Source organism: Xyrauchen texanus, chromosome 38 (genome assembly GCF_025860055.1).
Source record: "Xyrauchen texanus isolate HMW12.3.18 chromosome 38, RBS_HiC_50CHRs, whole genome shotgun sequence".
Classification (NCBI taxonomy): Eukaryota; Metazoa; Chordata; class Actinopteri; order Cypriniformes; family Catostomidae; genus Xyrauchen; species Xyrauchen texanus.
Window position 1 is genome coordinate 12,360,935 of NC_068313.1, and position 21,803 is coordinate 12,382,737.

Genomic DNA, 21,803 nt, shown 5'->3' on the forward strand with positions numbered 1-21,803 from the left:
AAGCAGTCCATGTGACACCACTTTTGTGTCATATTATTTGTCATAAAGCTTCTAAATGTTGATTTTGAAAGGTTGAAAGGATGACTTTGATGAGAAAAAAAACAAAATTGAATTTTTCAGTAAAAAATTTACATCACAACAAATATTCGGTGAAATCTTGCCGGGACTTAAAACGGTTCAAGGAAAGAAAACGCAAAACAATTTTTTTTGTTTTGCGACAAAAACAATGGGAACAAAGGCCCTTTCAATTGTTCCGGAGTGAAAACATTATTTTTAAATGCCGGTGTGACGAGGAGGAGGGCGTGGCCGGGCCGTGATGGAGCATGGCTGCCGATGAATCAGCTGATCAGGTGGAGAGTGAGATAAGGGGCAGCCGGAGATGGCGGTTCGAGAGAGACGCATGTGGCAGCGTTGTGTGTGTCTGTTTGAATTATGTTAATAGTTATTTTAAGTTGTTTTACATTAAACCTTACATTTAATGTTCAGCTGGTCCCACCTCCTCCTTGTCCGTCCTTTACTTGTTACAGTGGTGCCGAAACCTGGGAGGTAGGAGGGATGGCCGGGCCTTGACGGAGCACAATGAATCAGCTGATCAGCAGGAAAGTGAGATAAGGGGCAGCCGGAGACGCTGGTTTGAGAGAGAGAGAGAGAGAGAGAGATGCACGAGGCAGCATTGTTTGTGTCGGTTTGACTTATGTTGATTTAATTTGAGTTTTACATTAAACCTTACGTTTACTGTTCAGCTGGTTCCCACCTCCTGGTTTTCTTTTGTTTATTAAAGACGTCACACTTAGATCCTCCATTCTTTCCTGACTCGTTACAGGTTTGATCTGGAGGTGGGGTCTGTCGATCGCACTCATTCCTGTCGCTTGGCATCCCTTGTGTGTAGATTGTTATGCTGTAATGTTCTTGTGTGTAGGGTTATGTTGTAGAACAAAATGTCCACGTATCGAAAAGACAGACTGCAATAGAGGTTAAATCATGTGTGTTCTGCATAAGAAAGTTATATGGGTTTGGAACAACTAGAGGGTGAATAAAATATAAAATAATTTTCATTCTTGGGAACAGTTCCTTTAATATAACTATTAACATCAAGTATTATAAGGATTGACTATTGTAGCACAAAATATTTGGCTCCTGTATCTCAACTGGTAGACCAAGGTGCTAGCAATGCTAGGACATGGGTTCAAATTCAATTTAATGCATGAATACCTTGAATGTTAATTGTTGCTTTAGATAAAAGTATTTGTGAAATGTTATTTTATTACAGTTTTTGAGGTTTTGAGAAATTAAGAATTTCTGACGTTTTAACCCATTTTGCTCTTTGTCCAAGTCTTATTATCTTTCTGTCACACTTTCTTTTAGCATTCTCCTTTTATTCGTTTGTCTTACTCTCCCTTCTGCCAGTTCTCAGTGTCTGTCTTTCTCTCTTAATTCCAAGCATTTAAAGCACTGAGGGCTTTTAAGGGATGTTAATTGCACTCAAATTATGTTCGACCGTGCTAGTAGAGCGGTAACGGCTGAGAGAGAGAGGGAGAGAGAGAGGGAGGGAGGGACGGATGGCAGTCAGAGTTAAAGGATAATTGCAGTGGAGAGGGATGTTGTGACAGGAGATGTTTTCTCCCTCACTTTCCATCTGTCTGAGACTCATTCCTCTTGTCTCCATCCACGAGGTGGGCTGGGGGGTTTATCCACCACCCTGCAAACAAGTTGCTAGGTGATCGGCCTACGATTCCCATCAGCCAACTGGATTGAGCAAATTAACGCAGAATGAATGGCCAGCCTTGCAGTTCCCATAGTAACCTTCTAACTTGGTTAAAAGGTTTTCCTCTTGAAGGAGGGGCGGAGGAGGGGTAAGAGAGAGAGTGAGCAAATAAATGAAAGAGAATATAAGCTAGGAAGGAAGGAAGCATAATTACTTTAGTCCTTTCGTTTTTTATTGTGGTGGAACGTTAATGTCGAGAAGATCCTCAAAGCTGACCCAAAAGTCAAGCCTTGATTTTAATTTGCCTTGAATTTAGGACAGTTCATATGATGTGGTCTTGGAAGAAGTTGATGAGAAATGTTCCTATTGAAATTTCGGACTTTTCATTGCAGATTTTGGTATGTTGGCATTGTCCAGAGGCAGTTTTATTGCTCTGAGGTTGAAGGAGACACTGGATATCTTTGCTGTGTTCCCTTAAAATATCAACTTTGCCTCAAATGTTTCTCCTAATATTCCACTAGAGAAATAAAAATAGAAAAACTATAAGTGAGACAATTTCTAATATTCAGTAAAACCATTCTACTCTCATAGAATCATGTTACTATACCTACATTTTTGCTAAATTATTATTACGTGGCTTGTATGTATCGTTGGTGTAATGAACACTAGAGGCACCAAAAAACTATGACTTTTATTCTATTTCACACAAATCATGAGTATAAACACTTTTCACCCTTTTCCTCACAGAATGGTCATCAAAGCACTAGTACTAGTATGAAGCAGCCTACTTGTACGGCGATAATTTTCACAAAGACGCAGCTCAAACGCAGCTGGACAGAGGACAACTCTGAATGCAGACGTCTATTTCAAAGTTTCAATCTACTTTTCACTAAACACTTTATTTATAATGTGACAGAACCAAAATGAGATGCTCGAACAGAACATTTAACTCTCTATTAGCGCCACTTTGTGAACATTTAACCTCGGAACTGCAGTGATGCGTGTTATGAACCACGTAATGGCATTTTGCAAAAATGTTGCCATTGTCATGTCATTTTCATGAGATCAGGCTGATAATATTATATATAATCAAATTAATTTACCAAAAAAAAAAGGAAAAAGACCTACAACATAATGTATTTTTGTGTATTGTGTATTGTGTACACAACACACAGTGTATTGCTAGTCAGTGTATATGAAGCAACAAACCATTAAAACTACACACCGGTAAAGTTTGATTTGCTTTACTTAATAGATCCTGTTTACCCCAAGGCTGAGAAACAATGTCATCATTCTCACCCTCCACTCTGTTGGGCCCAGTTCGACTTCACATTAGCCTTTGCTGTTGTGGCTGACTTTGGGAAATGAGGGCTGGCCATTATCCATCCATCAGGCAGTATGGCTCCTGTCAGCCCTGCCCAAAAGCTGGACTGCATCACTCACAGCCTCTGTGGGAAGACCCTCTGTGATTGTATGGTGTATGGGGGGGTGCTAAGCTATTCAGTCCCTTATGTGCATGTAACCCCCAAAGATGAACAACCGGTGCTCTGTGTCCCATTCCTACCTTACACACACACCCATACACACCACACGTACTGAGTGGTGATCCCGTCCTCTTCGACAAACCCCCTTTTCAGGCCTCTGAATGGGGCAGACTCATTGATATTCCTCTGAGGGGACCCCATTTTAATAGCGCCACTGCTTTTTCGGGTGTGTGGTTAGGGTGTAGAGACACCTTTGTATGTGAATTTGTCGTCATTTAATCACCTTTATGGCTTTCTATCTTTTGGAAAACAAAAAGAAGATGTTTCCAAGAATGGTGCTGTTTTTCATACACTGATCACATTTACATGCACTAAAAAAAAGAAAGTGGCATTCTGAAATGCCATGTAAACATGAAGGCTGGTTTTTTGCAATAAGCTGCTTTCTGGTGGCCATGTAAACGTAGTCATTGAAACTGATTGAGGACAGATGCTGTCAAGGTCCAAAAATGACAAAAAGCACCATAAAGTTATAATAGTAGTCCATATGACTCATTTTCTGTATTCCAAGTCCTCTCAAGTCATATGTTAACTTTGTGAGAAGAACAGTTCAAAATCAAAGTCGTTATTACTGAAAATCTTCCCCTCGCTGTTACAGTAGGTCTCTAATCACATTTGTGCTTCTCCATATTCAAATGTGACTAGTCAAGACATGTTGATCCAGATTTAACAGCATAAATGCCACACACAATTGGTTCTTGCATATCTTAGAATTTGATGCATCATTATTAATATGCAATATTGTAAATGAGATTAGAGAGCAACAGCAGAGAGGAAGATTTTCAATGAATAATGATTTAAATTTGCTATTGTACTCTGCCGCAAAGCTATTTTATGGCTTCAGAAGACTTGGAATATAGTGCACGTCATATGGACTATTTTTATGCTGCTTTTTTGTCCCATTTTTATAGCCCAACCGCCCCGACCCCATTAACATACTTTTTTTTGGAAAAGAGCAGCTTGGAAATTCTGGTAAATGACTAGTTTGTGTTCCTCAAAACATAGACAGACAAAAAAAAAACCGATTAACTATTCCTTTCATATCTGTTGAAAAGTGAGACATAAGGCTTCTTCCGGATGTTTATTCTTTTTCAAGTAAACACTTAGGCCAGAAACACACTTTGCGCAACTACATAATTTTGACCAACACATTGCTAACAAGTGAATATACTTAAGGCCGAAACATGCTCTACGCGAGCAGTGAACACATACGCTTCTACCTAACCAAACTAAATTTTGTGCACAGTTGCTTTTAAATGTATCAACCCGCAATTCATAACACAACACATGTACATGTTGCATTCTCAACATTGCCACTTGGGGCGCTATAGTGACATAAGTGTGAACTGTCTGCTTTCTTGACGAGTTTTCTCTTTCAAGTCAACTACAGTCATGGCGGAGCAATAATTTTAGGAGAACAATATTATGCAATTAATGTAAAGTAATTATATTTATAGCAACTTACCTGAATAATATCAAAGCCAGTTTAATGCCACAGACTTTTAAATGTAACTCTATTATTGCCATCTTGAGTACTGAGTTTTTATCTCACAGTAACGCAATAATGCTCGTTATATAGGTTATGCTCAATCATCTGCGCTCGCATCTGCAAATGTGTACTTGCTGCTTTTTTATATTTTAATATGTTCCTACAGGTTCACTTATAATATTAGTGAAGTTTTGTGAACAAAAAGCAGTCATATTTTAGTAAAACATGATCATTTTCCACCCTTAATCTGACCCTCTGTCAGAAAGCTTGGTTTTAGTGCTACATCTCCTTTAAGACTTGACAGTAAACGCCCACTGCTATGATTGGCTCTCTGCCCTTAACTGACCAGCTCTCTCATTCACTGTGTTCCAAACGGGATAAATTACTCTCTGAAGGGCAGTCAGATGCAAACATCTACCACACTGTGACGTCACAATGTGGAGGACGTAGAGAACAAGTTGTTTTGGCAGCTTGGTTTCAACAAATGCTCTTTTTCCAGTGAGGAGGAAGTTTTGAGTTCTGAAACTTACAGTATGTTTTATAGTACAATGTGTTAAAAGATCATGGAAAATGTAATTCCTCATGTCGCGTACAGAGCTTGCATAGAGTATGCTTTAGCCTTTACAGTATATTATGGTGGGAACAATAAAGAGAAGAAACTGTAAAGAGACTTGCAGTCTTTCTCTTGTTTAGCAGTAACTCAGAACATTCCTGTCATAGTCCTCTCAAAACAGTTATTGATTTCCACAATCATCCCAGCCACACACACACACACACACACACACACACACACACACACACACAACCTGCTGTGAGTGCAGGGAATTTCAACAGGGTTTTCAGAGAACAAGATCAAATGAGGCTTGTTTGAAATGCTCCTCGAATGTCATATATGTGATTTTAAAATGTGTTTATTTTGTGATGACAGGTGGTCCAGAATGCTATTGTGTTGTGAGGGTGTATTAGCATGTCTCTGTCTGTGTTACCAGCTCAAATAAGCAGCAGCGGATCTGACACTCGCTGTCTTTAAGTCTCTCTGAAACACCAGTGAGGAAGTGGGAGGGTGTATTGAAAGCTGTTTTAGCATATTAGCAATTTCTTTGTCCTGTATATTAATCTAATAGTAGTGCTTCCGTAATGTTGATGAGAATATTTTGTACAAAATATACGTTTATGTCAGAGCGGTAGGAGTTGCCTTTTATTGCTATGATCAAATAATATTCACCCTAATACTATTTTTAATTTTATGTCTATTCATATGTAAGTTCTTAGTACAGTAAATGCTTTTTTGACATAGCGATTCAAAAATATTCATGATTATTATTCATTTTATTTCAGTTACATTTATGACCAATTTTTGTGAATTATTGATCTATTGTTAAGGTAATATAAATTTCACTGCATAAAAAGCATGATTAATTACATTGTGTGATAAATAACGTAAACATTATTATCTATTATGCAAATAAGGTATAAAGACATTTAACTCATGTTTGAAACTTGTTTGAACATATTGGGATTGCTTTCCTAAAGTCTTTTCATTTGTGTCCATGTCTTATTTTGGTGTAGTGAGAAGAACAAGTCATTCATTGACCACAGACATATTTGAGCAGCACCTGGGAGCTCATCTACTACAGGTAAACGTACACTCCAGTGTACAGTATTTCACCATTTATTTATTTTACATATGTGTAAGTCATTGTTATTAATGTCAGTCTTAATTATCCATTATGTGGATAAAATATTTGTATTTATTTATTTTTTTACTGGCGGCCAAAAGTTTGGAATAACGTACAGATTACCTTTAATGTAATATTATGTATGTTATGCTGTTGCAGTGTCTAAAAATTATTTGGACACTTAAGTCACACTTAATGTATGAATGTTAAAACAAAAACAAAATCTAACCAAAAAAAGATGGCACAAGCACACTTTTCAATATATATATATATATATATATATATATATATATATATATATATATATATATATATATATATATATATATATTTTTTTTTTAACAAAAGAAGTTTGTTAGGCTTTAAATATTTTTTTAGAAAACAATAGATATACCTTACAATATAAACAATAGTTTGGACACTGGTTGTCAATGTGAAGAACTACACCTGTGGTTACTAGGACACCAGTGAGAACATGGTGTATGTTAATACAATAATATTAATACATTTTAAACTTGATATTGTAAAAAATAAATAAATATATAAATAAATAGAAAAAAATGTGCCCGCTACCTATGTACTGGAATTTTACCCTTCTGACCCCAGTGAAAAATAAAGTTAAAAAAGAAAAAGTTGTAAAAGATAGAAACAACAATATCAGTGCTGTGCTGTAGTAAAAACACCTCCACTTAAGGTCCTAATTGAAATCAAATAACACTTCTTAAAATCCCTATGATTCTTTGTCTTGTCCTCTGTCAGTAATAACCAGATAATTGAATTTATTTCCACCATTCCCGTCTACTCTCATTTGCATACTGAACTCATCACTTGATATATTTCCACTGCTACAACATCACTCCGTTTCAAACACAGTGCCCACTCTACGTCTCACTCTTGCCTGTGTTAATTCACCAAAGTGCCATTCAACTGATCACAAAGTATAGTCAGGACATTACTGATGTAAAAAACAACACTATCACTATTTGAATAAAGTTGTCACGTTCCTCTGTTGTCTACCCTGTGTTCTGTGTCTCACTATTCACGTTCATGTCATGTGTCCTTGTCTACTCCGTGTTTTCCATTTCACCCGTCACCGTTCACGCTCCATGTCACGTTTTCCTTGTTGTCCGCCCCGTGTTTCACTGTCCTTGTCTAAAACTACATTTCCCACAATTCTCGGCCTCCCTCACTGCCTGCACTCATCATTGTTCTCACCTGTGTCTCGTTTAGTCTTCATTGTGTCTGTGTTTATAAACCCTGTTTGCTTTCCACTCCTTGTCGTTTGTTGTATGTTGTTAGCCTGGAATGTTTCCCCTGCCCGTGTTTTCTAGTTTTATGTTTATTTCCCCTTTGAGGGGTTTTTCCTTTGTGTTCATTTGTGGAATGTTGTCATGCCTGGTACGTGTTCCCTGCCCGAGTTCTGAGTTGTGTTCATCGTGTTTTAGTCTGTTTCATCGTGTTTAAGTTTCCTGTTTTCCCATCGTGGACTTTTCTTTGTGTTTACCTTTTGTTACTTATGTGTTTACCTACAATAAAACCGCATTTGGATCCGCATCCCCCGTCTGCCTTCTCCTGACTCCCTATTTCATAACAGAACGAACGACCCAAAATGGATCCAGCGGTCCAACAGGCAAACTATCGGCTGCTGTGTTTAAAACAAGGGGACCGACCGGCGGTGTTCCACATTGGCGACTTTCTCAAGCTGGCTAGCGTCTCCGACTTCCCGGACTCTGCCCTGGTGGTCTACTTCAGGGGCAACCTGAACGCCTCATTGAGGGAGTGGTTGCCACCGGCAATGCACGAGTGGACTCTCTGCAGCTTCGTGGAGATGACTTTGCGGGTCTGCGGCTCGCCGTTAACCGTGGGCGTTGCTGAGAAGGACCCTACTTCGCCATCCACAGTGGAGTCTCTTCAACCACCTCCGGCGGCTCCTGTAACACCAGCTCCACCTGTCAGCGAACTGACCCTCACGCCAGTCGCCTTCCACGAGCCAGCGCGGCCCACTTCGTCTGCCCGGAGGAGGGAGAGAAGACGGTGTTAGGGGTATAACATTTATGACCCGGATCAGATATGGAGAAAGAAGACCAGGAGTCGAGAAGTTCAATTAAAGAATCAAAAATTTACTGAAGTATAGTCTGCAGTGAAATTGGTAGAGCCAGCGGCAAAGTCTCACGAGGAGATTGAAAGCCAACTCGTACCTTACACAAAATCTTACATCAATTATACCATTTGCAAGGACGTACATTCCATTATTTTACTCCTGATTGGCTAAAGGACCATAAAGTCACAACATATAGACAGCTATGCGGCCTATCAACATTAATCAGCGCACTTGTCGTCCGAGCCCGAGATTTACATCTGAAGTGACCTCGCAAATGGTCGCGGGGCGTCTTCGAGTCAGCCTGGTGTGCATCCCTGGGTTCAAAACCTGGGTAGAAAGTCAAACGCACACACAAAACACTGACGAACGACAGTTCTTCTCTGGGCACAGAGAGCCAGACACAATGTTATCAGGCCATTTAAACCAAAACAGAGAGATAAAATATTCACTCCTCGGGCAGAGGAGAGGGGTAGAAATAACATACATTTCTTCCCTAAAGAAATAATAAGAGAAAATCACACTTCTACTATTCAGGTATTATTACATAGGACTTAAAACCATATAATTAGTCATGGAAAGGTAACAATCAAACACAGAATGCATCTGGAACCTATGTTTAACGCATTCTCCCAGAGCATCACAGATAAGCTTATCCCCAAAAGACCTTCAGCCTACGTGCAGGACAGAGAGAAAGTCTCTGGAATGTTCCTAAAAGAGACTAGTTAGCATTCAACACATATATGATTCAAAGTATATTTCAGTTATGCATAAGAAAATAGAATTGATTATGTGATCATGCATATAGTTAATTCATCACTTTATTAAAGAAGTTAAGCAACAGAATACAGATAGATATTGATATAAAAGGATATATATATATATATATATATATATATATATATATATATATGTATTGATATATCTGAAGAGACAAGGGATTTTGACCCTCACCCTTCAAAGGGCTTCCGCCTTCCGGCACATGCCTGCCCCGGTCTGCGAGCCAGAGCCCACGCCTGCTCGGCTCCACCTCCCGAGCTTTCCAGAGCTACGCCTTCCGAGCTTTCTAGAGCTCCGCCTTCCGAGCCTCCCGAGCTTTCCAGAGCTCCGCCTTCCGAGCTTTCCAGAGCGCCGCCTTCCGAGCTTCCTAGAGCTCCGCCTTCCGAGCCTCCCGAGCTTTCCAGAGCTCTGCCTCCCGAGCTTTCCAGAGCTCCTCCTCCTGAGCCTCCCAGGGCTCCACCTCTCAAGTCTCTCGAGCCTCCCAGGGCTCCACCTCTCAAGTCTTCCAGGGCTCCGCCTCTCAAGTCTCCCGAGCCTCCCAGGGCTCCGCCTCTCAAGTCTCCCAAGCCTCCCAGGGCTCCTCTCGAGCCTCCCAGGGCTCCGCCCCTCAAGTCTCTCGAGCCTCCCAGGGCTCCACCCCTCAAGTCTCTCGAGCCTTCCAGGGCTCCGCCCCTCAAGCCTCTCGAGCTTTCTAGGGCTCCGCCCCTCAAGCCTCTCGAGCCTTCCAGGGCTCCGCCTCTCAAGTCTCTCGAGCCATTCAGGGCTCCGCCCCTCAAGCCTCTCGAGCCTTCCAGGGCTCCGCCCCTCCCTCTCGAGCCTTCCAGGGCTCCGCCCCTCAAGCCTCTCGAGCCTTCCAGGGCTCCGCCCCTCAAGTCTCTCCAGCCTCCCAGGGTTCCCCCCTCAAGTCTCTCGAGCCACCCAGGGCTCCGCCTCCAGAGTCTCCCGAGCCTTCCACGGCTCCGCCTCCCGAGCCTCCTTCGGCTCAGCCTTCTGCGGCTCTTCTCCCCAAGCCTCCTTCGACTCTGCCTCCAGAGCCTCCTACGGCTCCCCTTCCCGAGCCTACCACGGCTCCGCCTCCCGAGCCTCCTACGGCTCCGCCTCCAGAGCCTCCTGAGCCTCCTACGGCTCCGCCCTCAGAGCCTCCTGAGCCTCCTACGGCTCCGCCCTCAGAGCCTCCCGAGCCTCCTACGGCTCTGCCTCCAGAGCCTCCTACGGCTCCGCCTCCCGAGCCTCCTATGGCTCCGCCTCTCGAGCCTCCGATGGATCCGCCCTCAGAGCCTCCCGAGCCTCATACGGCTCCGCCTCCAGAGCCTCCTACGGCTCTGCCTCCCGAGCCTCCTACGGCTCTGCCCCCAGAGACTCCAGAACCTTCCAGGTCTCCGCTCCTAGGGCCTCCTACGGCACCGCCTACCTCGGCTCCGCCTCCTGAGCCTCCCTCAGCTCCGCCTTCTGAGCCTTCTAAGCCATCACCGCACTCGGCTTCGCCTCCCGAGCCTCCCTCGGCTCCGCCTCAGAGGTCCTCCTTGGCTCCACCTCACGCGGCTCCGCCGGCCTCCCCAGTGGCCACTCCTCCTCCCAGGCCCCCTGAACCGGCCGTTGCCCCACGGCCATCTCCTAGGCCACCAAAACCGGCCTCTGTCCTGTGGCCACCTCCCAGGTCCCCTGAACCGGCCCTTGGCCCACGGCCATCTCCCAGGCCACCAAAACCGGCCTCTGTCCTGTGGCCTCCTCCCAGGCCCCCTGAACCGGCCCTTGCCTTATGGCCAGCCCCCAGGCCATCTAAACCTGTCCCTGCCTGGTCGACACCTCCCAGACCACCTAAACCTGTCCCTGCCTGGTCGATACCTCCCTGGCCTCCTAAAACTGTCCCTTTGTGCCCCCAGGGACTGCCTAATTGGCCCCGTGGACTGTCTCATTTCCCTTTGTGCCCCCGTGGACTGTCTCATTTCCCTTTGTGCCCCTGTGGACTGTCTCATTTCCCCTTGTGCCCCCATGGACTGCCTAATTGCCCCTTGTGCCCCCGTGGACTGCCTAATTGCCCTTTGTGCCCCCGCGGACTGCCTAATTGCCCCTTGTGCCCCCGTGGACTGCCTAATTGCCCCTTGTGCCCCCATGGACTGCCTAATTACCCCTCTTACCCCCATGGACAGCCTAATTGTCCCTTGTGCCTCCTTGGATGGTCTCTGTGTCCCTTGTGCTCCCTTTCGTCTGTCTGTTTCCCCCCCCCGGTCTATCCCCTCACTCCTTGGTAATTTTTTGTTTTTGGTATTTCTGTCTTTTTGGTTAGGACCGTCTGGAATCCGGTCCTTTTGGGGGGGGTTATGTCACGTTCCTCTGTTGTCTACCCTGTGTTCTGTGTCTCACTATTCACGTTCATGTCATGTGTCCTTGTCTACTCCGTGTTTTCCATTTCACCCGTCACCGTTCACGCTCCATGTCACGTTTTCCTTGTTGTCCGCCCCGTGTTTCACTGTCCTTGTCTAAAACTACATTTCCCACAATTCTCGGCCTCCCTCACTGCCTGCACTCATCATTGTTCTCACCTGTGTCTCGTTTAGTCTTCATTGTGTCTGTGTTTATAAACCCTGTTTGCTTTCCACTCCTTGTCGTTTGTTGTATGTTGTTAGCCTGGAATGTTTCCCCTGCCCGTATTTTCTAGTTTTATGTTTATTTCCCCTTTGAGGGGTTTTTCCTTTGTGTTCATTTGTGGAATGTTGTCATGCCTGGTACGTGTTCCCTGCCCGAGTTCTGAGTTGTGTTCATCGTGTTTTAGTCTGTTTCATCGTGTTTAAGTTTCCTGTTTTCCCATCGTGGACTTTTCTTTGTGTTTACCTTTTGTTACTTATGTGTTTACCTACAATAAAACCGCATTTGGATCCGCATCCCCCGTCTGCCTTCTCCTGACTCCCTATTTCATAACAAAAGTAATTTTTTATCAAATCTAGACAGACCCCATATCCAGCAGCCATCACTCCAACACCTTATACTTGAGTAATCATGCTATAAAAATTATTATTAATATTTAAAGGAGTTTTTTTAATGGGGTGGGTTTATAGTTTTCACCTGAAATCCTACATATGGCTTTAAAAGCTGTTCTGGTGGAAAAGAGTTTAATTTAAAGTGATGTGGATTTTAGTTTTCTCTCGAAATCAAATGTCATCTGGTGTTGTTTTGGTGCTTTGATGCTGTTGCTCATGTCCGTAACATGATTGATGTCAGTGGTGTTCCATTTTCACATTGTTATATTTTACTCTGCATTGGTAATTAATCATGGATAATCAGATTTAGAGATTTCACACTTTACATTTGTAAACCCTGTGTTAGCGTTCTTATTTGCATAGTTACAAGGTTAATAACGTTGATTAGAAAAGTACAGCACACGAGAAGCACCCAACCTGTTGCCTGATCATCTGTGTGTAAACGTCACCATGTAAATCTGCTTTGATTGTCTTAAAGGGAAAGTTCACCCAAAAATGAAAATTCTGTCAGTCATTTCCTACCCTTATGTTGTTCCTAACCTGTATTACGTTCTTTCTTCTGCAGAGCATAAATGGAGATTTTAAATTATTTCCGGTTCACTGATGTCAATACAATAACATAGTGAATCACTTTATGAATTAAAAAAGGACCCAAAAGTGTCAAAGTAGTTAATTTTTCATTTAGTTCAAGTAAATATTTTTTGTGCATCATAATCTAAGTCTTCTGAAGACCCCCCGATAGGTTTTGTTGAGAAACAACTGAAAACCACCCTTATGCATGTTCATGAATTCAGAGAAGCTTGTTTACAATGTCTTGAGAAAGCAAAATCAGCGCATGGGAGAATTGTCATTTTTTGGTGAACTGTCTCTTTAATAAGGCAAAAGTAGTTTATTTGTCTGTTACCAAACAACTTGCTATAACCTTGTATATCTTTGGAGTTAGTTCAACTTTTGATGGTACAAAGCTTCATACGTTGGTTTAAAAGCGGTGCTAACCCACTTTCAAAATGAAAAACATCACTTAAAGGAATATTCTGGGTTCAATGCAAGTTAAGCTCAATCAACAGCATTTGTGGCATAATTAATTTGGACTCATCCGAATGTGACGAGTGGGTGCAGTTTCGAGACACAAGCTCAAGTTGATTTATAAATAAAAGTCAGACTACGCCACCCTAGGAGTTAACCCCAGGGAAAATACTCAAACATTGAGTAAACCACACAGGTTCGGTTCCCTCATAAAGTTAGACAAGAGAGACGCGAGTACAATACAAAAATACAAAAGTGATTAAAAATGTTGGACACTAAGATCCATATCAAACACTAACAACCCCACTTCAGATCAAAGAAACACACACAAGCCAAAATAGCAATTATATATATCTGTAAAGCAAATACCAAATAATAACGGGGGGGGGCTCCCAATGACAGGAATCACTGTGGAGTTCGGTTTTACGAGGCACACGTTCACGTGCACACACACCCGTGCAGTCGAATCACACCATCACACACAAAGTGTACACTGCACACGATAAAGAAGAACAACCACCACAAGGAAAAGCACTCCGGCCGTGGGACCCCAGCTCCTGCAGTAGAAAAATAAAAACAAAAAAAAAGAAGCTATAAAAATGAACATGGCAATAGAGACATTCCCAATAAAGCAAAATAAGAAGGAACAAACAATAACTGAATAGGATCAAATAGTTGGTCTTGAGATTATTGTAAAGCAATTTCAACTCAGCAGATGTTCACACAGGCAAATGGGATGACATTAATAGATGTCAATCACATGTATCCAGAGCTATAACCACCTGTTATATATGGACAGTTTCAATAAAGCAAAGGAAAAGAGTTAAATCAAAGAAACAAAACAGGAAATATGAAGCAGGGCACTAAAACGACACGATAAGAATCAAACGAGCAGTCCCCTTCTTGTTATAGTGATGATCGCGTCAGCGCGGCTGTATCAACCGCATCGCTTTAACAGCGTGAGCAGCAACAAACGAATCACGGCAAAGAAAGAGAGGGAAAATCCTAAAATGACAAGAGAAGATGTTACCAATCCTCATCCTATCACAATCATGGTTGCGTTTAAACACTTACCATCAGGATATCATGTCAGATAGCACGCTTTATAGCCACGGATTGGTCACAGTCATGCCCATCAATAGCACAAGGGGATACAGGGAATCACACCTATTTAGTACGCAAAAAGAGTGTTAAACCCACACAGCGACACCAGCACTATATAACGAGCACTTCACAATAAACATACCTGCTAGGCGAGCAATAAGCACATCCACCAGATAGCGCGAATGGGCACAGCACCAACACATAAAGCTGCACTATGATTAACAGAGACGATTCCACATTATACACACCACAACAATCCCCCGAAATCATCAACTATTACAACATAGCGGGCTTACCTACAGGCACCGTCGACACGAGCAAACAAAGGGGGAAAACAGACGTGACGCATCCCGGGTGACAACCAATCAGCCTTTAAATGGAAAATACTGCTTGCTGATAGGCCAATATTGCTTTCAATCACCTAATCCCATTACACATCCTTTTCTTCAAAAAAAGCAAAAATCAAGGTTACAGTGAGGCACTGTACAATGGAAGTGAATGGGGCAAATTTTTTGGGAGTGTTTAAAGGCAGAAATGTGAAGCTTACATTTAAACAAAAGCACTTTTTTGTATAAAAAGCACTAATTATTCTGTTAAAACTTGTATTATTTGAGCTAAAGAGTTTAAATCATACATTTTTTGTTTTAGAATTTGTTGATATTACATCGTTATGGCAACCAAGTTGTAAAGTTTGCTATAACTTTTCACAGAAAAGGTTAGTAAGTGATTTTATCAAACTAAATTCATGTTAACACATATATTGTTTATGTTTTATGGCTATACTTTTGAAAAAGTTAGTATTTTAACATTCCAAAATTGACCCCATTCACTTCTATTGTAAGTGCCTCACTGTAACCTCGATTTTTGCTTTTTTAAAGAAAAGGACAGATGAGTCGAAATGCATTTCTGTGGTTATCAACATTATGACACAAATACTGTAGATTGAGTTTAACTCATGTTGAACCCAGAATATTCCTTTAATCCAGGATTAATGTCAAAAGCCGTTACAAATCTTTTCATTATTAAATATAGGAGTATTATTAAACAGTTCTAGTCTTAGTTTGAGGTTTTTTGGATTGTGTGTGATTTTAAACTGGTCAGTCTATGTGTTCATGTGCATGTTTGAGAGAAAGAATGTTTTTCAGTCTTACAGTATTTGTTTCAGTTAGAAATGTGTTTTTATCTGTGCAGTCTCTGGATGGATTTGTGTTCGTCGTCAGTAAAGAAGGCAGATTCCTTTATATCTCAGAGACTGTCTCGATCTACCTTGGCCTTTCACAGGTGAGACCTACAGAACATACTTCACCAACGGTCCAGTAAGGTCTTCAGAGAATTCATAGGGTTCTCATGGTAATGTAAAACCTGGAAATACTATCAGGAATTTTCAAATAGAGATTTCTAGACCTGGGAAAATACTGTAAATACGATGAAAGTATGGGTCGCTGTGGTGGACTGGAAGGTATCAAACACATGTACTGTATAGGTTTTCATCTGTGTCATTTTTTTCACTGCATGTGAGTGTGTGTTTTTGTATTGTTGAAGAAAGTATGAAGAAGCATTCTTAGTGTAAGAATTTCCCAGTGTGTCTGTGCTCATTTATCCATCTCTCTTCCTCTCCTGAGTCTCTCGCCTCTCCAGGTGCTTTCTGTCTGTTGATTGCCTGTGGCCTCTTGTACAGGGAATGTTAAGTCCTGCCATTTCACTCAGATGCATAAATAATAACAGTAATTACTCGCACAGCAATCAAAGCATCGCTCCAGCGAGCCGACGTCTATCTCGGGAACAAATCGATAGACATCTTAAAAGCCACATTGATTGTGTGGCAAAAAAAAAAAAAAAGAATACACACACAAACACACACTTAAGATGCATTCGAGGGGGGATGGGAGGATAGATAGTGAGTTTAGGGGAGAAAATAGATGCGATTGGGTTCTTTGGTTGAGGAAAGGAAGAGATTGCTCTCAGAGAGCAGAATTGAGTGACGTAAGGTGACTTTCTTTGCTGGGGCTGGCTTGCTCTTGTATGCTGGGTTATTTTATTATACTGGATCAATCATGTGGACGAAAAAGGCAAAACAGAGGCAAAATGTAATTTGCCAACTCCTACATAGAGAACCAGTTTTTATCAGAGGTATCCTTTCAAGCCAAAACAACAGTGCAACAGTGCCCACCTTTTTCAGTCGTCTTCACTCCGGAAGTGTTTTTCCCATAAATGTTTTCCATTAGGTTTCCAAAAAGTCCTTCATAAGCCAAGAACCACACCAAACAGCTTTGAGGTGAATCGCAATATTACAAACTTTGATTCAAAGCAAAGTAGTATTAGAAAATCTGACAAAATGTACTGTTTACTTGTGGACTTTATACTTAACGTCTTTAATGAGGGAATGAACTAATCTTATGAAGCATTGCAAATGATGTAATCAAAGTAAAAACGATGGAAACAATTACAGCTATTGAAGTTGTTTTTATCATTATAATTATAGAATCAGGATATTTAAACTATATTACAAAATATTCAGTTATATACAAATATACACATTAAGTAGTTTGAGATTGAAGGGAGACCGACTGGATTGCATCATTCACAGAGGTTCATGGGAATGGGCGGTCACTGCTGAGCTCTTTTGCTGTGGTTTGTTTGTGGCGATTCTCTGATTGGTGGATTTTTCCCCCTTAGGATTATGGATAGTGTAGTCCTTCAGCAGGAATTCCGCTACTAAACATAACATTAAAAAACTTTATTTGAAAGAATGCAGACTGATGGCTTCAACAGAAGCACAAATCATTGAATAACAACCTGGGAGCTCATGGTAGGTCTGTCTTAATAGGTTTATAAATTATTGTTAATAATCTATTCCCCTGTGGAAAAAATATTTATGTTACATTTACTTCAATATCACTTTAGTACATCATTAAGCCTGCTTATAGTTAACACAACAGGTGAAGAGAGACTCATATTTAGCCAAAATGATCTCAACACAAGTGAAAGACTGAACTTCAAGGCCATATGATATTTTTATTTTGTTCAATTCTACAATATTAATATGGATATCAGCCTCCCTGGAACTTTCCCTTATGGACCACTCATATCATTTTTGCTTTGTTTTCTATTGGCCTTGAAATAAATGATTACTTCTATTTTAAAAGACCACAAAATAGATCTGTTCCGAAACCTAGTGAGCTGCCTCGCTGTCTACTACCCATGTAGGCAGTTACCTTCTAAGACAGCATTGTAGCACTGAGACCAAGTCCACAGTAATATAATATATTAGTTGAAAATGCATTGATTTTGTTATGTTTGCACCTCTCATTCACACTGGAACGATGTTTTCCTCCACTGGAAATGGAGGCTTTCGAAAATGCTTTCTGTTACGGCATATATTGGAAAACAATTGTGCCAGGAAAACTCAATGGAGTTTTAAACGTTTCAGAACAGCCTCTGTGTTGGGAGCTCTAACTCTCTCTATGAGCCATACATGATTCATAGATGAGACAGTTGGCAGCTACTGTTCGCATTATGTGAATGTATTCGTTCCCATAGCAATCATACGCAGCTCGAGTTCTCCGAAAGGGAACGTCTCGATAACGTACATAACCTTGGTTCCCTGAGGGGAACAAGATGCTGTGTAGCTGGCCATACTCTCTAGCAGCTGCATAGACTCATGAACTTTTGCAGGAAATCTGACTCGATGGAGAGAAAGCGAGCACCTTTATGGAGCCCATGAAGTAGCTCCCTGGGGGGCCAAATCAATTGCTGTGATTATAGAAGCCCTTCAGATCACGTGACACTCAGACGGTGTCCCATAGCGATCATATGCAGCATCTCAGGGAACCAAAGTTACATATGTAACAGAGACATTTTGCAACAGAGCCTACATGGAGACAAGGACTTGAGGGATGTAAAATGAGAAGAAACTACTACACTACTAGACAGTTTACTGTTTTCCACGTTTTAGAATAATAGTGAAGTTATGAAGTATATGAAATTACACAAATAAAAATATAGAAATGATGACCAAAAATTTGAGCATCTTCAAAGTAGCCACCCTGTATCTAGATTACAGTTCAGCACACTTTGGTCTAGCGTTGTCATGACACCAAAATGCAGTATTCATTTCCAAAAGCAGTACAATTTCATTTTTTTTAAATAACAATTTCAATATGTATTACATCTTTTTTTTAAAAGATCACAATAACACAAAAGTTATAGACACATAGCCTATAGCCTATTTTTATATTCACACATTTCAGTGGCATAACAGAATTCCATCAAATTAAATAAAGTAATAAACCAAGAACAGTAATAATCTTTTTTACATGGAGTGGTTTTCTTTTCAATATAGTAGTGAATAGTTTTTCTTTTTAATAGTGTTTGAAATAACAACATAATAGGAAGCCACTGCAAGGCCTAATATATATTTGAACACACAAATAGTTGTTTTTTCTGCCTATTTGCATAAGTGAGCATTTGAAAGCAGCCATGTGTGAGTCAAACAGGGTAACTGTTGGTAACGAATTGAGAAAACAAATTGAGTCAATTCTCATTGCTACCGGTAATAAAAAAAACAAACATTTTTCAATAAAAGAAGGAAAAATTCTCAACCAACTTCATGAGGTGCCAGCCGGGATGCTGTTTAAACAGTATTAAAGGAGTTTCCTTGTATGCTTGGTTCTTGTATCACTTTCTGGTCTGGTCAATTCACTATTCATCTATTTAAAAAATGCACAAAAAATAATAAAAAAATCTTACATAGGCACAATTTATACTTACCAATAAGCATTTTTCTTCAATCATGAGAAACATACATTTAATCAAGTGCCCAAAATTTCTGACTGGTGCTGTATATACCTCAATGGTCCTTCACTCCAGCCTCTGTCTGGGCCTCTTTGAGGTCAACATAGGAGGAAATACATTAACTGTATGCAAGCGACCCGACATGTTACCACTTGTCAGAGGTCATGACCCCCCAACTTACAGTATGTCGCTGTTGATGGACCCATCTGGATCTGGTTAATCTTTGCGACCTTTGAAAAGACAGTAGGGTCCTTAGGCGCATTACTCAATGTCAGGAACCTTGAGATTGGGATGATATGCCTGCTTCCAGGCTGCTTGCCTAACAGAACCCAAAGCTCCAGGCCGAGATGAAGGTCTAGGTGCTTAGCCACTCATCTCCTCCCTACGGCCAAAGCCACACCATCTGGGAAATTTGGAGGGGTGTATGGGGTGGGAAATTGATCCTAGGATGCTTAGTATGCGGACCAATCACCTTGCCTACTAACTATCTCTTCTTCTGCCTCATCAGTCAGAAGCGGACTCGGAGAGAGTTGTGGACAACTGCCCAGACGCCTCATACATAAAGCCTCGCTATTATTTATATCATGTCTTTTTCTCACTCTCTGTTTCTCTCGCTCTTCTTGACCCTCTTCTTAACACTTACCAACAGGCTTTTCTAACTTCTTGTGTTTCTTACACTCTTTCAACATCTCCTTCTTTCCAGTTTCTTTGTGGTTCTAGTCTAATGACATCTGATTTTCAAATTAGTGTTTTTTTTTTAACTGGTTCTTATTAAAGGAACATTCTGTCATCATTTATTCGCCATTGCATTACCCTCAAGTTGTCCAACCCGTATGACATTCTTTCTTATGTGGAACACAAAAAGAGATGTTTTAATGGATACTGCATCATCTGTTTAATACAACGGCAGTGGATCGTGCTTTACTTTAAAACTTAAAAAGGAGCCAAAAGTATCCATATGACTCGTACATCATGTTACAAGTCTTCTGAAGGCATACGATAGGTTTTGTTTAGAAACAATCCCAAAATTAAGTCCTTTTTTAATGGAAATCTTGACATCTGTTGCGGGTTCATTCGCTCTGGGAAAAGCTCGTTCACAGTGAACATGGAATATGGTGCACAAGCCATGCAGACTACTTTTATGTTACGTTTGGGTGCTTTTTTTAGCTTTAAAGCGAGGCACTTTTCAGTTAAATTGTGAAGACACAATATTCATTAAATAGCCCACAATATTCATTAAAACTCTTTTTGTATCCCTAAAAAGTCATAGGGGTTTGGAATGAAATGAGGATGAGAAATTAATGTCAGAATTGTATTTTTGGATGAGCTATTCCTTTAAGGATTTGGTTGAACTGATTCTGTTCCACTTCATTGCACTCTGTCTAGATGTTTTTGAATGCATGAAGGCTTCTTATGTAAATGCCCCCTAAGAAGCGTGTATGAATGGTTTTAAGCATGATACTTAATCAGGGGCACAAGGATGTTGTTATAAATGCAAGAGCAATACCTGACAAATATTTTGATATAAACATAATTTATAGACACGTACTTGTGGAATAATGGATTTTGCATTATTGAGGACTTAAATTAATGGGCCTCATTCGTGTAAATTTCGTAAATATACGACAAATTTGGAAGAAATTCACAGAGCTTCCCTTGAACACAAATCCTTCACAAATGCTTGGTATTCTCCAGATTGTGAGTAAAAGGTGTGTATGATAGTGAATTCCAAATGCACACGTGCACGTTCATTCACAATTATTATAATCCACACCCATGAAACGCCATATAAGGAAGGCTTCAGGCTCACTGGTAACTGAGAATAGGAAGCTTTTAACATCTATGTGAACAGTAATAAAAAGTCCATTCACATCGTAAAATATTGATTTAGCAAACACTTGCATGTTCATTGTAAAAAGAAAGTGAGGATCTTACAGTCATCACATGCTTTGCTGTCATCAGAGGTTCTTTTGTGAATTAAACAGTCCAAGAGGTCAATAAAAATGGTTTGACATGAAGCTTAAGTGTAAAAAAAATGTCAGTTCATGCCAAGAGGATCTCCACCAAAATCAACCTTCTCTGGTTCAGTTCAGAGTCATTGGAGAAACTTCTCGACTAAATCCAAGACAGTAACAGTGACATACTTCTCTCGCAACAGGAACTGTCTTCAAAGAAATTGATAGAATGCCTGAAAAAAGGTCTTTGACTGAAACTCTGATTTGCAAGCTATACGTCAGTGTGCTGTTTTTTTGTTTCTTATTTCACCCCGCTGTATGGTTTATGGTATGCACCTGCCTGCGATGTGTTTAACAGCCATAACATTGAGCATATGTTATCAACTGAACGTCATTTACTGGAACGTTTACTAAATTATGAAACCTAAATTATAAGGCTCATATCAAATTAAAAAAAATTATGTCCAGCCAGTCACATTAGAGGGCATTGTTTATTTATTTATTTAATTTTCTTCAGAAAATCAAATGCAAACTGTGTCTTCCCATGAACCTTTTACAACATGTCAAGATCTTCTGCTGGAAAAACTATAAGCAGAGTTGGGAAAAAACTTTACTTTGAAGAAATAAATACAATCAACAAAAAACGTTTCTAAA

General features: G+C 40.7%; 1 protein-coding gene across 1 annotated transcript in view; it reads left to right on the forward strand.

The window, feature by feature from the left end:
* The window catches only part of LOC127632013 (neuronal PAS domain-containing protein 1-like), a 67,795-nt gene that overhangs the window by 31,558 nt on the left and 14,434 nt on the right, over nucleotides 1–21,803 (forward strand). The window contains exons 4-5 of the mRNA XM_052110466.1: nucleotides 6,305–6,372; nucleotides 15,592–15,681. Of these exons, the coding sequence (XP_051966426.1) occupies nucleotides 6,305–6,372; nucleotides 15,592–15,681 (158 nt within the window). The remainder of the gene's footprint in view (nucleotides 1–6,304; nucleotides 6,373–15,591; nucleotides 15,682–21,803) is intronic.